Here is a 17,716-nt window from a genome sequence, read left to right on the forward strand (position 1 = left end):
GGCCGCCGTCACCCACACCAAGCTGGGAGCAGCACACGAGGGCAGGGCAGGAGCAGCCCTGTCGTGGTCACAGACAGCCTGCCACAGGCTTCCGGAGCCCATCTGCCTGCTGAAGAGCCAGGCGGGGACCTGGGTGACCCAGAACCAGTCTTGTCACAGCGTCTCGGAAACGTCACGCGCATCACGCTACCCCGACCCCCGGGCTGCGGGGGTCACAGGGGCGCATCTGAAGTGCCAAGAACAACCACTGTAGGAAAGAGAGGAGCTGGGGCCCCGGGACCAGGAGTCTCAGCCTGGCTGCGCCTTAGAATCGGGGGGAGCTTTAAACATGCTCCCCCCACCCACCAAGCAGGCCAAGTCATTTTGGACCCCCTGTAGGAGGGGGCTCGGGTGGGTTTTCTTTGCGGGGCAGGAATGGGCCAACGTCAGCTCAGCCCATCCTGACGATGGCATCCCTGTATCTCTGGAGGCAAGAGACAGGGGAACTGACCCAGCTCAGCCTGGGGTGTCGAGCGTGAGGGCCGTCTCCCCCTCGGAGCCCGGCGAGCTGGACCCCGGAGAAGAAAGTGGCCGCTAGACACTCAGCTCTGGGGGCCGGACCTGCAGCCTCACCCCCACTGGTCCCAGGCCCTTCCGACAGCTCGGGGGCTCTGCCTTCAGCGGCCTGTGCAGGGGACTTCCCTGCGAACCTGGCTCCGGCGCCCAACGTAAGCCAGGCAGGAAGCCCCAAGTGGTGTCCCATTGCCGCACCCTGATTCAACTTCTGGCCATCCCAGGCCCCACCCTCCCACTGGGCTCTGGAAGCGGCCAGCACCCCAAATCCCCCTCCCCTCCCTGTTCCTCCTTGTCTTCCCCAACATGCCCCAGCCAGTGCTGCCCCTAGGCTGCCCATCCTGTAAGAGAAGGTCTCCAGGGTCCAGGCCATGGGGACCCCCAGTCCTCACCTCCCTCAAACCCCGTGGCCTGGGAAGCTTGATCAAGAGAGGAGAAGGGGAGGCCAGAGATCCCCGGCCTAATTTGTGAATTTGTGAATGAAAAAGCTCCGTGCCCACTTGCCAGGGTCTGGAGGGGAGGGAGGCCCAGCCCAGGCCCTGTCCTTGGCCCCACACAAGCCCCTCCCCAGCCCCAGGCACTTCTGGCTTTCCCAGGGTCTCCTGGGGGGGCCCCGGTTGCCCATGGGATATCCCAGGAAGCAGGTGGCACAGGGCTTAGAAGCTTGGGAGGCCTAGCTGCGCTGTCTACCATGGGCTAATGAGAACGCCCAGCTCCTGGGCAGAGGCCCAGGGCACTGGGCACAGCCGGGCAGACCCAGGTAAGACTCTCCTCCTCCCAAGCGCCCTCCGCCAGGGCTGCCCCTTGACGGAAGGGTGAGAACTTGCTCCCAAGCCAGGGCTGGGTGGGCCTTCACTTTCGGCCTGGGGCCTATCGGCAGAGACGCTAGCTCCGATGGAGGACACACAGGCAATGGCCCCGGAGGAGTGCCTGGCCTGAGGTCCTCAGTCCATCCCTGGGAGACGAAGTGGCTGTGGTGTGCAGAGCCCTGAGACTGTGAGCTGGAGGGAGGTATGGAGAGACTTCGCAACCCCCCTCTTCCTTCTACGGAAAATCTGCTCCTCCAGGCTGCCTGGCTGCCATTCTATAAACATCTCTGCTGTCTCCAGACGCCTCCTCTCCTGGGCCCTGACCCCAAGAGAAGTTACCCCAGGCTCTGAGAAGCGCCGCCAGCTTCTGGGGGGCGGCGGGCCAGGGTGGCTCCAGTAGCAGCTGCCCGGGGGCCTGGACCGCTGTCCCTCCTGTGCTCCCAGCAGCAGCCCAGCTGCCACCAGTGCCCAGCAACAGGTGTGCCAAGAAGGGCGGGTTGGGGTCAGGTGTGTGGTCTGCCCACGATCAGGCAACCCCACTCTGCCCACCTCTCTGGGCCTCCCTGGCAAGGGCTGCTTGTCAGCCAGCCTCTGGGATTTCTGCATCCCGGAGGGTTCTCCTGCCCCGGACCCTTTACCTTGCTAGGTCCCTCTCAGCCTTTAAGGCTCCCCTCTGGTATCACCTACTCCAGGAAGCCCCCACCCCGACCCCCAACGCAGGCCGGTGCCGTACCCAGTGCAAGGCTGTAAAATTTGGTTTAGTAGGGTCTATGGCAGGCATTTTGGACGCCCAGCACTTAACCCGGGCTGGCACAGGATGTCCAAATCTGGCATCGTGGTAGAGAAATAAATCATCTGGAAGGAGCACGTGGGAGGGGCCCAGGGCTGCGTGAGCACTAGCACCAGGTCTGCTCGGCCCACGGGTGCTTTGCCGGGCTCCTTAGGCTGGAGGCGCCCGAGAAGGGGTAGGACAGTGACCAAGGGGCGTCTAGAGGTGGGTCCCTCCTGGGGGAGCTGGTGCGCAATCCGTCTGGCCAGGCATCAGGCATTGGCCCCAGGATGCTTCCTTGGGGGCACCCAGAGCACCCTTTGCAGAGGCTGCGGCCCTGGTGCCACCATCCCTCAGGGTCAAGCGCCCCGACCTCCACAGCCGCGGGTGTCTGGGCTCGATCTCTCAGAGGCTTAAAGTTGTGACCACGGGCTCCTGAGATTGGAGCCCCGGGCCAGGGGTGCACCCAGGACTGCCGAGGGCGCGACTTCTCCCAGAGCTCGCCTCCCAGGCTCCCCCAGACGGGGCTTCGGCAGCTCCTCCCCACCTGCCGGGGCCCAGCTCCTCGCGGGGCACGGCCTCCCGCAGGCTCCCCTTTCCCCACTCGCCCCGCGCCTCCTCCGCTTTTGAGATGCAAATCGTTGTCAATTGTCGCCAAGCGCTGCTGAGGACAGAGCCGGATCCTTCCGCAGCCACGGACCAAACTTTTGGCCTCCGAAAACTTTCGAACGAGAAGTAGTCCCTAGGGCCGGGCCCCGACCCCGCTCCGCACCGCCGCGGCCCCCAACCCCGGAGGACCCGGGTTCGGGACGCGCGCCCCACCCCAAGAAGGCGCAGGGCAGGTCCAGGCGCGCGAAGGGGCGCGGCCAGCGAGGGGGCGACGGCTGCGGAGGGATCGGCGGGGGCGGGCCCCGGGGGCGGGGTCGGCGGGGCGGGGGCGGAGCGCACGGCGGCCCAGCGCCTCACTAGTGCCTCGGCCTTGGGAGGGAGCGCAGGGGTGCGGGGTGCGGGGCGCGGGGCGCGGGGCGCGGGCGCAGCGGAGGAACGATCGCGGGCGCGGAGACGGGCCGGCGAGGTCGCGAGAGCGCAGCGTCGCCCTCCAGCCAGGAAGGAGAGGGCAGTAGCGGGCCGCCACCGCCCGTGGGACAGTCCGGAGCGCGCGTGTGCGCCCGAGCCCCGCCGGCCGGGCGCAGGAGGCCGCCACCGGGCGCAGCGGGCAGCCGGCGGGCAGGCATGCCGCCTCTCCTGGCGCCCCTGCTCTGCCTGGCGCTGCTGCCCGCGCTCGCCGCACGAGGTAGGCGACCGCCCGCCGCGAGCCCGCAACTTTCCGCGCCTTCGGAAACTTTTGGCGGCGCCCTAGGCGCGCGCCCCGGGTGGCTGGGAGCGGGCGGCCAGGGTGGGGAGGGGGACCAGGCGACCTGGGGCAGGGTAGGGGCCGGAATCCCGGGCTCGGGGAGAAGGACTGACCCTCCCCCGCTCCGCCTGCCCCATCGGGGCGGACTCACGCGGCTTGCTCCTGGAACCGAGTTTGGGGCCGGGTTTGAAGTCGGGTTTGAAGCCGGGCGTGGGCCTCTGGGGGCCCGGGAGACCCAGTCCTGGGCTCGTCCTTCGCCAGCCGCGCGTGGGGCTCGCCACCGGGGCGGGCGGACGAGCTGCCTACTACTTTTCGATTTGAATCGAGTCGGTTTTGGTTTCCTGTTGCTTTGGGGCCATTTATCTTTTCTCTTCGCCTCTTGCCCGCGCCGGGGGCGGATGTTGGGGCGTGGAGCGTGGAGCGTGGGGTCCGGGGTGCCGCGCTGGTCTTTACGGAGCCGCACTGCCGGACCCGGCCGCCGGGCGTGGTGGGCAGAGGGGAGTTGGGCGGGCCCGGCGGGCCCGGCCTCCTTCCCGAGTGAGAGAGTTTGCGCAGGGCCGGGGCGAGGGGCGCGGACCCAGGTGTCCCCGGGCTCCTGGCCGCCCCGCCCGCGGTGTCCCCTCCCCACACCGGGTCGCTGCCCCCATCCCGGCTCACAATTTCTGGGGGGCGGGCGTGTGTGCGGAAGACTGCTGCTGCTGGTGGGACTTGCACTTCGTGGAGTTCAAGTTTGGAAACCTTGCGGGGGGGGGCGGCGTGGTGGGGGGCGGTCATTCCTCTCTCCACTTCACATCAAGAGGATCTCCGAGGAATCGGATGGTGATTAATTCTTCTCTTCCCCTAAAAGTTGGAGGGAGTATTAGCTCCCTGGTTCCTGAAGTTAGGGTTTGGTGTCACACCCCGCCCCGGCCCCCATGGGGGGCTTAATTTACATAGCCCTGGTAAGAGGGAGAGGCACGGGCTCGATTAGTTGACCCCTTCCAGGGAATGGGGTCGAATTCCTTCCAAATGGAGCATCTTCATCCCCCTCCCCTGGGTGTGTGTGTGTGGGGGGGGGCTGCTACTGAAGATGTCTGTCCTGGGGAGCTGGTATTGGGTGTCGGTGGAGGCGCGGCCCGGTCTCCGGGGTGCAGTCCCGGTGCCCCAGGAGGCGGCCCTGGCGCGACAATGGGCCGCTCTGATTCCTCCGGGCCGGCGCTTTGTTGGCGGGAGGGGCAGCGGGCCTTGCAGCTGTCGCATTTTCCCACGGGCGGAGGAGCTGAGTGTGGCCAGGGCTGCCCACCCCCCACTCAGCGCCGCCCCCTCGAAGAACTTGTTTGAACAGCAAGACAATCCTGGTGGTTGGATAGGGGCCCCAGCCCAGCCAGGGTCCGCAGCGAAGACGGGGTGGGGAGTGAGAACTTGGGGAGTGTGGCCCGGGGTCATCCCAGCTTTCCTCCACTGCTGTCCCCAAGGCGTCTCAGGCCACCCCGCCTCCACTTGGAGCGTGACCTAGCCACCCGCCCCCCATCAGCGGGCTCCCCCTCCCTCCACTGCTGACCCCAGAACTCTGGGCGGAATGTTGAATCCCCTTGGGGTTCATGCCAGGCTTCCTGGGGCCCCCGGTCCCCAGCAACCCCATGACAGGAGGTGAGGGGTGGGCAGTGCCCCTTGGGGTGCTGGCCAAGCTGACGTCTCCCTTTGCCTCTCCCCAGGCCTGCGATGTTCCCAGCCCGGCGAGACCTGCTTGAATGGCGGGAAGTGTGAAGTGTTTCCCAACGGCACCGAGGCCTGTGTGTGAGTATGCGCCCCTGCAGGGACCTGTTGCTTTGTCCGGAGCAGAGCCCCTGCCTTCTGCGGCGGGCCAGCAGGGACAGAACACTAGGCCATTGTCTTCTGGAGATGGCCCAGAAGGCCGGGCGCAGTCACGTGCTAGTTTTATTGGACAAAGTCTGGCAATTACTTAATCACCAGCAATTATGCTGCGTGTGGAGCTGGCCTGGCCCATAGAGGTTGGAGCGCTCCTTTGTGGGCCACCCCAGGCTCCCGGGGAGCTAGGTGGGAATCGCTGGTACCCCATTTCTTTCCGAAGTCCCTGTGAAATAATTTGACCTTCTGGGGAGGCTCTGGAGCATCTGTAGAGAGGCCCAGCCCTCACCGCCCTGCCAACCGGAGAGTGTACCTCTTCTGGGCAGGTGAGCGCCTCCTGGGCAGGTGATGCCTCTCAGCCAGAAACTGACCATTTCAAAGCCAAACCCACCCTTCCCAGCCCTCTGCCTCCCCTGCCTACTTCTCTCTGGCCTCAGGTGAGGTTGGGGAAGGGAAGTTGGAACTTGTTGGCTTGTTGGCTGTTCCCACCTCCGTTGGGTGCGGGGGTGGGAGTGCCTGCCAGAAACTTGGTTTCTGTCCTGGCATCTGCAGCTCTGGCCTCCTAACCGGCTGGCCCTTCACCTTCCCAGCCTTGGGTCCTCAGCTGTGAACTGAGGTCTGTGGTCGGGTAATCTGCTTAGAATCTACTGCCTGGTCGCCTGCCTCTGGGTACCAGTCAGCCTCAGGGAAGTTCTTCTGCTGTGGCTGATGCCCTTCAACTTGAGTTTGTCCCTGATGGGAATAATGAGGAGGTGCTTGGCGGCTGGAGAAACGCCCCCCTCCCCAGGCTGCCCAAGTGGCGCGCCCTCATTCCAACTGCTGAGGACCCATTCCCTTGACAACCCCCAGCCCGGTTCACGGCTGCCCAGCCAGTGGGCAAGCAGCCCCTCCTTCCACTGCCTCCCACCCTCCCCAGACTGAAGCCAATTAAGCAGGTCTGTGAGCAGTTTAATGGACAAAGCGCATTGTGTCTTTGTCAGACGCTAATGAATGCGCACTACTTTTTTTTTTTTTTTTTTGCTTTTTGGGGGCCTTTTTCTCCTGCAGAAGAGCCTCACCGACGCTTGATGCCCTAAATCTTGTTTCCTTTCATTCAGAGACCGACAGCTGGGATTCAGTGGAAGTGCAGTGGCTATTGTTGAGGAGGTGGATTAATGCTGGGTGATTAATTATGCGTGGCTTCCCAGAATGCAGACTCCTTCCCTGCCGCCCCTCGAGCTCCTGCTACAGCTTGACCGCTCAGCTCACTGGGGGGTGTGTGTGTCTGTGTGTAGGGGCGGGGGGCAACCTCCACATTTCTGCAGAGGGCTTTGGGAGGGTGGGGGGGAGTGCTGTGCTGAGGAAAGTGGGAGCAGTCTCTTCTTGTCTGACCGGGGAGCCGGGACAGCCCGGGGCCTCCCGGGGCCAATGTTCCAGCCGAGTGTTGCCTGGGCGGGGAAGGGGGTGCCTTGGGGTACAGGCTGCTGCAGCTTACTCGCTGGCCTCAGGGTGAGGCACTTCAAGGGGACAGGGGCGTGCTCTCCCACTCTCCAAGCCTGGGCACTTTGGGAGTCCTGTCCCCCAAGATGGCTAGGGATCAGGGCTGTGGTGCCGGCCTTTCTCCTCCCTTGGGCCCGGCGCCCTGCCCCCCCCCTTGGCGGGAAGCCTGCCTGTCTGGCCTGGCACCCGGCCGGGCTCAGCACACAGAGACCCCATTGTGCACACCCCACAGATCCACTTGGAAGATGAACGGAAGCACCGTCCTCAGAGGCCGCACCACTGGGCACCCCGGGTGGGAGGCAAGGGTATCAGAGCCACGACCAGCCGGCCGGTCCCGGCTCTGCAAAGGCATGGGTCCAGGCTCCCCGGGCAGTTTGGGGGGCGCTGCGGCCACCCCGGGGCCTGTGCCTTCCCGCTCTCGCCCATCACCCACCGTTGCACGGAGGCCCCGGGAGGTCTGCTCATGGGGGAGGCCCTGCTCTCCCAGCTGAGAGGGAGCCACTTTCTTTCCTCAAAGGTGTCAGGGTGCAGGCTTCTGGAGCCCTGCTGACCTGGCTGTGAGTTCTAGCTCGGCAGCATCCAGCCAGGACCCTCAGAAAGTTCCTTGACTTTCTTGTTGACTTGCTGGCTCCCGCATGGCCAGGGCGTGGGAAACGGTGGTGTCATTGTGCCAGGCGCGTTAATAGCAGGTGACTCATCTGTTTCCACCCCAAAGAGAAGGAACCTTCCCCAGAAGCTGCCAGTCAGGTGTCTGCAGGGCTCAGGGTGGGAAAAAGAGGTTCGTGTTGGTGTGAAGGCCCTCCGGGAAGTCACAGAGAGCCGCTGCCTGGCTGGCCAGTGGCCGCGGTGGGAAGGCTGCGTGTCCCCATGGGCGGAGTGCTGTCTCTGGACAGTGGCTGTGTGTGGAGGCCCGGGGGCTGCTGGGGGAGGCTAGTGGCCCGGGGGGCAGGCTAAGGCGGGTCTTTGCGACCCTCTGCGTGTCTCCAGCCCCCGTGCCGCCCCACCAGTGCTGAGGAGATACCGAAGTGGGCTCCCTCTCTTTCCTTTTGATTGGGGTGGCGGTGTGGGAAGGCCTCTGGGGGCTGCCATCTGTGGGGTGAGCGTGCGTCTGAAAGGCTTGTTGGTGGTGGGGGCTGCTGCTGGGTGCTAGGCTGGGAGCTGAGGCTCCAGGATGGCTCAGATGCTCCCCCTGCCTGCGAGAAGCTCAGAATTTTACCCGGGCGTCTTCCAGGTGATTGCAGAAGTGGGCTGCACCGTCGTCGTACCCAGGGTACCTGGGAGGGAAGTCCGGCCAGCCAGCGTGTGGTGGCCCTCGGCTTTGGACGATCCTGTATTTGAGGCCTGGCTCTGCCGCCCAGTGGCTTCGTGACCTCAGGTCATCGGGTCACCTGAATCCAGACCGCCCCCCCCCCCCGCCCCCCGCAACCAGTCTGTCATTCGGGGCTGACCCACGATTGATCTCTTGGTGATGCATAAGGTTGCGTAAGCGGGGCACGCAGCAGGCACAGGGCAAGGGTCCGTTTCCTCCCTGTCTTCTCCTTTTGAGTTGATGCTGCTGGTTTCAGGATCCTCATTTGAGAGTGTTTAGTTGGCTAATGAGTTAACTCAGAGAACCCGAAAGGTGCAGCCTGCTGGGCCCGAGCCGGCGCGCTGCCTGGGAGGGGCTGGCCAATTCGGAGGACTATCGCCCACGATGGCTCCCATCGGTGCCTTCCTTGTTTGCATCTGCAGTTCTGCGCGCCTGTCGTGTGCTGGGCTCTGCTCTGGACTTGGGCACCGTGGGCTCAGGGCAGACACAGCCCCTGCCCTCGTGGAGTCCACTTTCCGGTGTGGGGCAGGAGAGGCAGCATGAACACGTGACGTGTCAGGTGGAGGTGAGCACGGTGGGTGGGCCTCGGAGCAACCCCGTAACCATGGGGATCAGGCATGTAACGGAGCACAGAGAAGGTGGCACTTGGCCCCAGCATCACACAGCGCAGAGTGGAGCCCGGCCCTAGCTCTTTCTCCAGAGCGTGTGTTCCTAACCACTGCCGCATCCTGCCTGCACTGCCCCGGGCCCTTGCTGGCCATTCTGTGAGGAAACAGGGCGGGGATGACAACTTCCCTTAAAAGAGGAGGTTCAGAGGGCTGGGTGGAAGTGACTGGGCTGCCCGGCTGCAGAGGGATGGAACGTTTTGCGTCTCTGTCACCTGGTCCGTCTGTTTCCAGTGAGTCACCTGCGAGCCTTGGGCGAGGCGTGGGGTGGGGGTGGAGGGAACAGGTTAATTCTCATCCTCACTCCTAGGCTGAGAGCGAACAAGGTCTGTACAGGACTTCCTCTGTTTATGCAGAGCCCGGGCTCCAAGGACGCAGGGTTAGAAAAACACACGGTAAACGCACAGCGTCAGCTAGAAAGCTTCACCTCCTGCCTCTGACTGCAGAGGGACATCAAGGAACACACGATCTCTGCAGGAAGGTGCCTTCTGGGGCCTGGCCCTGCCTCTGTACAGCAGCCAACGTTTTTTCCATTGAGAAAATAATAGTGACGTGTTTTAACAAAGAGAAAGAAAGAAAACTGTGCCCTTAGCTGGAAGAGGGTGGGGCAGGGCAGATAGCGGATGGAGGAGAAGCTCTTCATCAGGACAGCTGAGTGGGGTCTGGGTGGTGGGGGGCGTGGGCTGGGTGCTGGGACCCCGGGAAGCTGGAGTGGAGGGGCGGGGGGCGGGTCCAGAGGGCATCACAGCTCCAGTCCCCGAGTGCTGGGTGGCAGCCCGAAGGTCCCATGAGAGCTGGGACTGGCTCTCTTCTTCACTGACCGTGACTCTGATGGGTGGCCATGGCTGTCGCTGGCAGGTGGGGCCCACTGGGCAGTGCCGGGCTGGGCTGACGGGGTGCGCCCTCCTGGGGTGGGGAGGGCACCTTTCCTGCTTCGTGTCTTGTCTATAAATAGTGAAAGGATGTGGCTTTGCAGAGTTGATTGAGCATCCTGATTGCTTTCCTCAATAACGTAACGATAGTGCCTCCACACACAGACAGCTGCTTTTATCCGGCCTCGTAAAACCCCCAGCAGACTTTTCTTCACCAGGCTCATACCCCCTTGGGGTGGTGGCCAGCTCTGCTTTTTTCTAAACCCCCAGTTTCCCCAGGTTGGGAAAACTGAGGCTGAGAGATGAAGAGGCTGGGAAAGGGGGTGGGGATCTGAGGCCAGCTTGCATCAGCTTTTGCCTTCATGTACGGGCATATCCAGAACTTTTCAGACTCTTTCCAGAGGCTTTAATGAGTGGCTGGCTTCGGGGCATCACGACTGTGGGTCAGGATGTGTTTGACGGTCCTGAAGCTCCCGGTGGGGCTGTCTCTGGTGGGCCCCACCTCATGCCCCGCCGCAGACAATCTAGCAGATACAGAGCCAGCTGGCTCTGGTTTGCTGCGCCCCCTTGGACTCGCGTCTCCTTTCTGGGCCCCAGGTTCCTCCTCTGTACGTGAAGGTATGGGGTTAGGTGGCCCCTGGAGCTCCCTTCCAACTGCATCCCCGCAGGACCCGGGGATGGGCCTGTAGATGCCCGGATGGTGGCAGTGGGCAGCAGCATGGTGGGAGAGAGGTGGAGTGCAGAGGTGCCCAGGAGTCAGACCTGGCTGTGCAGCAGGGCAGCTTCTGCTGGTCTGGGGCCAGCTCTGGGCTCTGGTGGCCCGCTGGGCTGGGGACACACCCACTGGAGAGGGAGCAGTGATTGACAGGTACTGCAGAGGAGGGGCTGGCGGGCAGACGAAGGCCCTTTGCCAGAGTGGCTTCTGTTGGCTTCTCCCCCGGCATCTCCTTTCTCGAGGCCTTGCCACCCTCCCCGACTCTGCTTTCTGAGAACAAGGGAGCTGACGACTAGATTGGGGGGGGATCGATATTTGCTTTTTGGTGGTCAGTTGCACATATCCTAAGTTTTATGATTTTAGCTGTTTAAAGTGTACATTTCAGTGGCATTTAGTACATTCACAAGGTTGTGGAACCATCGCCTGTATCTAGTTCCAGAGCTTTTTCATCACCGGGAACAAAATCCCGTACTCATTAAACAGGCACTCGCCCTTCTCCTCCCCGCCAGCCCCTGGTGAGCACTCATCTACTATCTGTCCCTGGCGTTACCTGTTCTGGACGTTTCACACACGTGGAATCATGCCTCTCCTCTCTCTTACCCGTCTTCTTTCACTCAGTGTGCGTGTCCGTGCCTCGCTCCTCTGGGCGCTGGACTTGACCTGCCTGAGACTGTCAGGGACTGGCTGGCGGTGGCACCAGCGTCCTAGTCCTTATGTGGTCTTGGACAGAAGTCCAGAGGAGGTGGGTGCTGAGGGTGGTGGATGTACGGAAGGCTTCCTGGAGGAGTTGGTGCTCATTTCCGTGCCTGGGTGGCCGCCCGCCTGGCAGCCACGGAGCCCCCTTGAGTGGTGCCCGGCACATATTGGGTGTATTCGTTAGGACGGCCCAGTGTGCCCGCGGTCCCAGCCTGCTCAGGGCTCCATGTCAGCTTGCGGCCTCGGCTCCTGCCCCTGGGCCTTGGCTGGCGCCGGCTGAGCGCCAGCGGGCCCAGAGGAGGGGCACACAGGGCTCCAGGGCCAGTGCCCCACCTGCCCGGCGTCAGGAATGCGAGGGGAAAAGCGGACTTTTATTGAGCACTTACTAGGTGCTGGGGCTGGGTCTGGGCGGGCAAGGCAGACGCAGGCCCGGCCTGTGCAGGAGAAGGAGGCCCGTTGTTTCAGAGCCAGGCTTCAGGGCAGACGCCTTAACCGACTGTGGTGCGAGGCCAGTGCTGTGGGTACACCCCGCCCGGGTGCCCCAGGCCTGCCGCGGCCTTGGAGTGAGTCCACCGTGGAAACGGCGGGCAGATGGGCTGGGACAGGTCAGCAGGCAGTGCAGCCGCAGGCAGGAGGCGCAGCTAGGGGCAGCGGCGGGTGGTAAGGCTCTGGATGTGAGACCCTCGGCCCCTGCCCACGTCATCTGCCTGCTTTCCGGCCTTTTCCTGGGGTGGGAGCACATCCTTTCCTGGACCCTCAGGGTCAGCTCAGAGTTACTGGGTGCACCCCTAGCGGGAGGCACTCAGCCTTGTGTGACAGGAGAGAGGGCCAGGGGTCTGGCCCTTCGCTCTTAGCCACAGATGGGTCCCCTCCAAGTGGCCCTCGGGGCTCAGGGAGGCTCCGTGTCTCCTACAGGGCACCAGAGGGGCCCGCGGGCCCTTGAGAAAGTGGCCCTCCTACGGTGTTAGCATTTGGAAACCTGCTCGGCCCCAGTGGGGAGGGTCGAGCTGGTCCCCGCGTCACAGGTGGGGTAGCTCTCTACGCATCTCTGGGGTGCATGGAACTACGGGAACAGAACCCCTTCCCAGGGTTTCACCACTGAGGGGTCCCTTCTTGCTGAGGGTCTCCCCCCACCCCGCACCCTCTGCCCCTGCGATGGAAGCATTCTGGGAAAGGGGGCCCTTGACCTCGCCGTCCACTCCCCCAGGCTCGGGGGCAGGGGTCATCATCCTGTCGTCCACGCTTTGGGGTGTATTAGGTTAAGCATTGCCTTCCTGACACCAAGCTGCTGCCTTGAGTGGGCACCCATCAGGTGGGGTGTGGACACCTCCAGAGGGCCCGGCCTCTTCTGCCAGGCAGCGCGCCCCACTCTGCGGCTCAGGCCTCCTGGGGCCCCCTGCCACGTGCTGCACTGGGGGGTCTTGGGCTCTCCTGGACTGGGGCTGGGGGCCATCCTGGAGGTCTGACCTGGAGCCTCTCTCTGCCTGAGCGATGGTGGCAGCCCTTACGGTTTCCTGGAAGGAGTGCCCAGGGTCCTGGCTCCCAGCGGGCCTTGACGGGGGTGGGGGATGCCCTGGGGAGGCCTCACCTCCAACGCCTACACTGCGGTTCCCAACCCTGAGAGTCGCTCGGGCAGGCTGCCAGCCCCCGCCAGCCTCGATCTGGGAGTCCTCGTGGGGCAGGTGCCAGGCCCAAATGCTGCTCCAGAACCTGCACCCACAGAGCTCACCCCCACCCCACGGCTGCCCGGGGACAGGTGGGTGCCGGGTGGGAGCCACTCTCACCGGCAGTAGGCCAGGCCCAGGCCCAGCTCTGTTGTCGGGATTTTCGCCAAAGAAACGGCCGCATTGTGACCCTGCCGCGCGCAGCCTGGCCTGGCTCCGTGAGGTGGGAGCCTCGTCCCCGCCCGTCCCGCCTGCTCCGTCTGTCACCGGGCTGGGTGTCAGTCGTGTGTCTCTGAAGGGCTTGAATTGGTTGCTCTTCTCAGCTGGGTAAACGGTCCCTTGTCCCTCTGTTGACACTGTGATTTGCTGAACAAACTCCCGCCGCACAGGTGGCACGAAAGGCCAGCCTCACCCAGCCCAGCCGAGGCCTCGTGCAGGCGGGTCCCGCGTCGTCACATGGACCTTAGTGTGAGGGCGGTGGGCCTGGGAGAGGGGCTGAGGGTCTGAGACACGCTGGATGGGGGACAGGCAGCTGGAGGCTGGGAAAAGCCCCGGCTCTGGGCCTGGTGCCAAGGTGCCGCTCGGGCCCGGGGCCGTCCCCTTCTCCGGGGATCCCTCCCGGCCTCCCGCCTCCTTCACCCCACGATCATGGGCCAGCACGCGTCACAGCCGAGCGGCGGCCCCTCTGCCAGGCCCCGGGGAGGCCCCCTGCCCCGTTTCAGGATCGGCCAGCCTGCTGGGCCCCAGAAGCTGCCGGGAGGTCATGGCGCTGCCCTGGACCCTGGCCGCCCCGGCAGATCGTCGAGGGCCCACGGGGGGACGCGTGTGCGAGGAGGTGGGCGGCAGCCTCTGGGAAGATCTGTCAGCACCCCAGCAGCAGGGCCTGGGGCGCGGGGACCTGCCTCCCACCATTTCCTCTCTGTTTCGGTTGTTGATAAGCCGAAACTGCACGGTTACTGGAAATGAGAGGTTTGGGGGAGAAGCCAGAGTTTTGAGTATGTGTGTTTTTCCCTGAGAGCTTTTCAGTAAGAGCGATGCTGAGCTAAAGGCTGGGCTTAGGCGGGGACGGGCGGGGGCCTGGCCACACTTCCGCCCCTTGGGGCCTCCGTCTCCTGTCCGTCCAGAGGGCTGGCTGGGGGAGGTGACTACCTCTGGGCCTTCTGGGTCAGCCGAGGGTCTCATTACCCCGCTCCCCAGGCCGGTACCGGCTTCTAGGGGGCAGCCCCACAGGGCGGGGCTCCCCTCACTTCCTCCTCTGGGGTCAGGATGAGGGTGGCCCCAGGCCTGTCTGGTTGAGAGCCAGACAGGGGAGGCCAGGCAGGGCTGTGTGTCCCAGCATCCACCATGGCAGGGGCCCAGACCGTGGTGGCGTCCTCCCGGGTGGTCCAGGGTCCAGGGCCGGCACAGCATAGGCACTCGGCAGGTATGTGGCGTGCGCGCCTGGTTGAGGGCTGGAGCCGTGGGCACGGAACAGGGAGTGGAGGCAGGTGGGCAGATCCAGGTTTTGGGAAGGCCCAGCTTGCAGGACACAGGGAGGCTCGGTCTGAGCCAGTTGCCCAGCACTGGGCTTCCCCCGTTCCAGCACGCTGCTCCCGCCCGGCCGGGCTGGGGTGGTGCGGCCATGCATAGCACGGCCTGTGCTGGGCTGTGTGACCTCGGGCTGCTCACTCACCTCTCTGAGCTCCCCTATGAGAAGTATCACAGATCGGTCCCACGTGGTGGTCCCGTGGATTGATCCCGATGGGACGTGTCGGCTTAGCTTTACTCCACACTGGAGCTTGTTCGTAATACTCTGAGGCCTCGTCCAGAAAGCTCTCCCAGAGACCAGCCAAGCTCAGGATTTGGGCGAGGTCACGCAAGGGCAGAAGGTCATGCCCCACCCAAGAACCTACTGCTTTCCCCACAGGGAAGAGCCCCCCAGATGGCCCTAGACCCACACCAACTGGCCCAGGATGCCCGGGTGGCCCCAGCGTGTGACAGTGCAGGCCTGTCCCATGCAGGCCTGGGTGCAGCTGGCAGGATTCTGTCTTCTGGTGTTTGCTGTGCCCCCCGGTGCCTTGGGGACTGTGCTGGGCCTGGGGTGAGAACAAGGGCTGTAAGTGGATGGCCAGGGATACCATGGGCCCGTGTGCAAGCCTGGGGGGGCACGGGATCCTGGTGGTCTGCCTTGGGTGGGGTGGGTGGTGGTGGGCAGGTGGCCTGCCTGAGCTGGGAGAAGGGTCCAGAGAGAGGGGCGCTAGTGGGGGGCCCTGGGGTCCCATGGAAGCCTGCGCCCTGTGCTGCGGCTTAGTCAGGGGCCGGCTCTCCTTTGGCCTGGACTGGGGGTGGCTGGCTGTGGCCTCCGTCCCCTCCGTCCCCAGAGCCAGACAAGACAGGAAGGAAGGCCACGCAGGCACTGTGGGTGAGGGTGGTGACAGGTGTCCGGCACTGCTGGGACCCTCCTGCTGCCCGGAAGGGGTGTGGGGGGGCCGGGGCCCAGAGTAGTCCCACCCACCGGCTGGGAGCTCCCCAATTCCCAGGCTTCTCACCCAGACACCACCCCCCCAATCTGGGGTTTTGAGTTTCAGCTGATCTTGTGGGGTTGTAAGAATGCATTGTCTGCTCCGGCCCTCCCGGTCTGGGGAGAGCAGGCGGTCAGGCAAGAAATCCAGGCTGCTGGGGGCAGGGGGCGGGGGACAGCTGGGGTGCAGGGGACCCACACATTCCTTCTCTGCCCAGGGAGCTCCTTCTGGCCCTTTAGCTACCTCTAGGGGGGCGGCTGTGCTCTGACTGTGCCCTGGTGGCCGGCGTCGGGCCACCCTTGGGGGCAGGAGAGGTTAAGAGCTGCATTCAAATCCAGGTGGTGCCATGGGCATAACCTGGGTGAGCCCTGCTTTTCTCATCTGTAAAATGGGCTCAGTGTGTCCTTGCAGGGCCGTTTCAAGAGTAAGACGAGATACAGCTGGCAGAGTCCAAGTAGGTCCGGGAGTGGGAGAGGGGTGTCCACAGTTTCTTCCTTCTGGGACCCATGTCAGGGGGACCTTGGTGTCCTCCCCCTGCATTCTCGACCAGACGCTGGACACAAGCGGGGCTGCCCCCAGCGTCTGCCCTGGTCAGTGGGAGAGGACAGGAGCGCCGCCGGGCCACCCTTCCCTCTTCCCGAACGCCCGGGACGGCATCTGCTCCTGAGAGCAGAGGCGGGAAGTTGCAGAATGGTTTCTGGCTTTGGTGCGGAGCTCGGTCTGCAGTTGCTGACTTAATTAATCGAGTTTTGGATTAAGCCCTCCCCGTGGCGCCAGGCTGCGCGCGCATCCATCCCTTCATTGCATCCGAGCGTCTGGGGACGCAGGTCTGGCTCCGTCCTGCTTGGGAGCAGGGGCCCCCGGCAGCTGTGGGGACCCCTGGCAGTAGGGGCGGCAGGCTCGTCCACGTGGGTCTCAGGGGGCCGTTGGGGTGAGCCCAGGGAAGGACGCCCATTCCAGCCTTTCTCCAGCTTCAGGCTCCATCTTTTGGGGGTGGTTGGTAAATTCCCCCAGCAGAGTGGGGGCATGGAGGGCAGCAGGCTTTTCTCACACGCCCAACAGCCCCCGGGGCTCTCTCGGGACAGCTCGTTCCCGGGACACCCTGGCCCCGTTGGCTGTGCCTTTTGCAGTGTCCGGGGCCGGGGGGGCTGGCCAAGCAGCGGCCATCCCTGCCCCATGGGTGGGTCTGGGTTGCCTCTGCCCGCTGCAGCTGGGCCATCTCCGGGAAGCCGCTTGACCTCTGCACCGGCCCTTCCCGTCCCTTCAGACGGGCAAGCCACTTCCCACGTCAAGGGTGGGGCAGCTCTGAGCGCCGAGGGGGGCCGTGAGCCACGGGCGGGCGGGCATTGTTTTCCCTGCAGTGGGAAAGGTGGCTTCCCGGGAGGACGGCTTCCGTCCCACACAAAGGGTTTCCCCGTGCTCCAGCACTTCCTATTTCCAGCATATTTTAAACCATCCAAAGATGCAACTTGGGAGAAAGATTCAAGACAAAGAGCGGAGAGTGCTGGGAGCAGCTGCTGGGGCCAAGTGCGCTCCACACCCCACCCCGCCTGGGACCAGGTTTCCTCCTCTGCCCGCTGCTGCCATTCCGGGCTGAGGATTACTGTTGTTCGGGGTTGGGGTCTGTCTGCATCAGACCTGGCTGGTCCCTTTCCAGGGTCCCCCGTCCCTCTGCAGCCCTGACTGCGCTTCTCCTCCTTCCCGAGGCTATGGGAGCCAGGGCAGGGACCCCCCCCCCCCCGCCCCGCCAGGCAGCTCTGAGCTGCCCCAGCCCAGCGGCTGCACAGGCTGGAGGGAGACCACAGCTCAGCCAGGTGCTGGCTGGCCCCCTGCAGTCACTTCCTGGGGCGGTGGGGCGGCAGGTCGGGCAAGGGGGCATCAGTCCCACACTGTGGCCTCCAGACCCACGGAGGGCTGACCACGCTCCGGGCCGACCCAGGCACACCCCACCTGACCCATGCCCTGATGCAGAAAGGGGCAGAGATGAGGGGAGCACAGAGGGCCATCTTCCAGTTGCCCCTCGGGCACAGCAGAGTCACAGCTGCGACCCAGCCTGTCCCTCAGACAGGTATCTGCACAGAGGATCCTGCAGGCTTGAAAGAAACCTGGGGACTTTGCCTGCTGTGGCTCTTCGTCCTGGGGGCTTTGGGGAGGTGAGGGCAAGGGGCCGTCGGAGTCACCAGGCGCCCTCTCACCCTGGCTCTCATGTCTCCCCGGGGGGCTCTGTTCCCCAGAGCTGAGCTGTCCTGGCTGTTCCCAGTGAGGAAGGACCCCAGAACCCCGGGTGGGCGCAGTGGGGGGCGGCCAGCAGACGTCACCGAACACGCCCCCACACCTGCCGTGAGCACATCATCCATTAGCAGCTGGTGCCTCCTGGAAGGTGTGACCCCTCAACTGGGATATGGGGGGCCTTGGACTGGCCTCTGCCCAAAGGAGCCCAGGACCACCCCCCAGGCCTTGGCCAGGAACACAGTTGGGCTCCT

General features: G+C 64.4%; 1 protein-coding gene across 1 annotated transcript in view; it reads left to right on the forward strand.

The window, feature by feature from the left end:
* Window positions 1-3,175: 3,175 nt before the first annotated feature.
* The window catches only part of NOTCH1 (notch receptor 1), a 47,030-nt gene continuing 32,489 nt past the window's right edge, over window positions 3,176-17,716 (forward strand). Inside the window, exons 1-2 of the mRNA XM_060101976.1 lie at window positions 3,176-3,424; window positions 5,179-5,260. Of these exons, the coding sequence (XP_059957959.1) occupies window positions 3,364-3,424; window positions 5,179-5,260 (143 nt within the window). The 5' untranslated portion in view covers window positions 3,176-3,363. The remainder of the gene's footprint in view (window positions 3,425-5,178; window positions 5,261-17,716) is intronic.

This window comes from Mesoplodon densirostris, chromosome 6 (assembly GCF_025265405.1).
Source record: "Mesoplodon densirostris isolate mMesDen1 chromosome 6, mMesDen1 primary haplotype, whole genome shotgun sequence".
Lineage (NCBI taxonomy): Eukaryota > Metazoa > Chordata > Mammalia > Artiodactyla > Ziphiidae > Mesoplodon > Mesoplodon densirostris.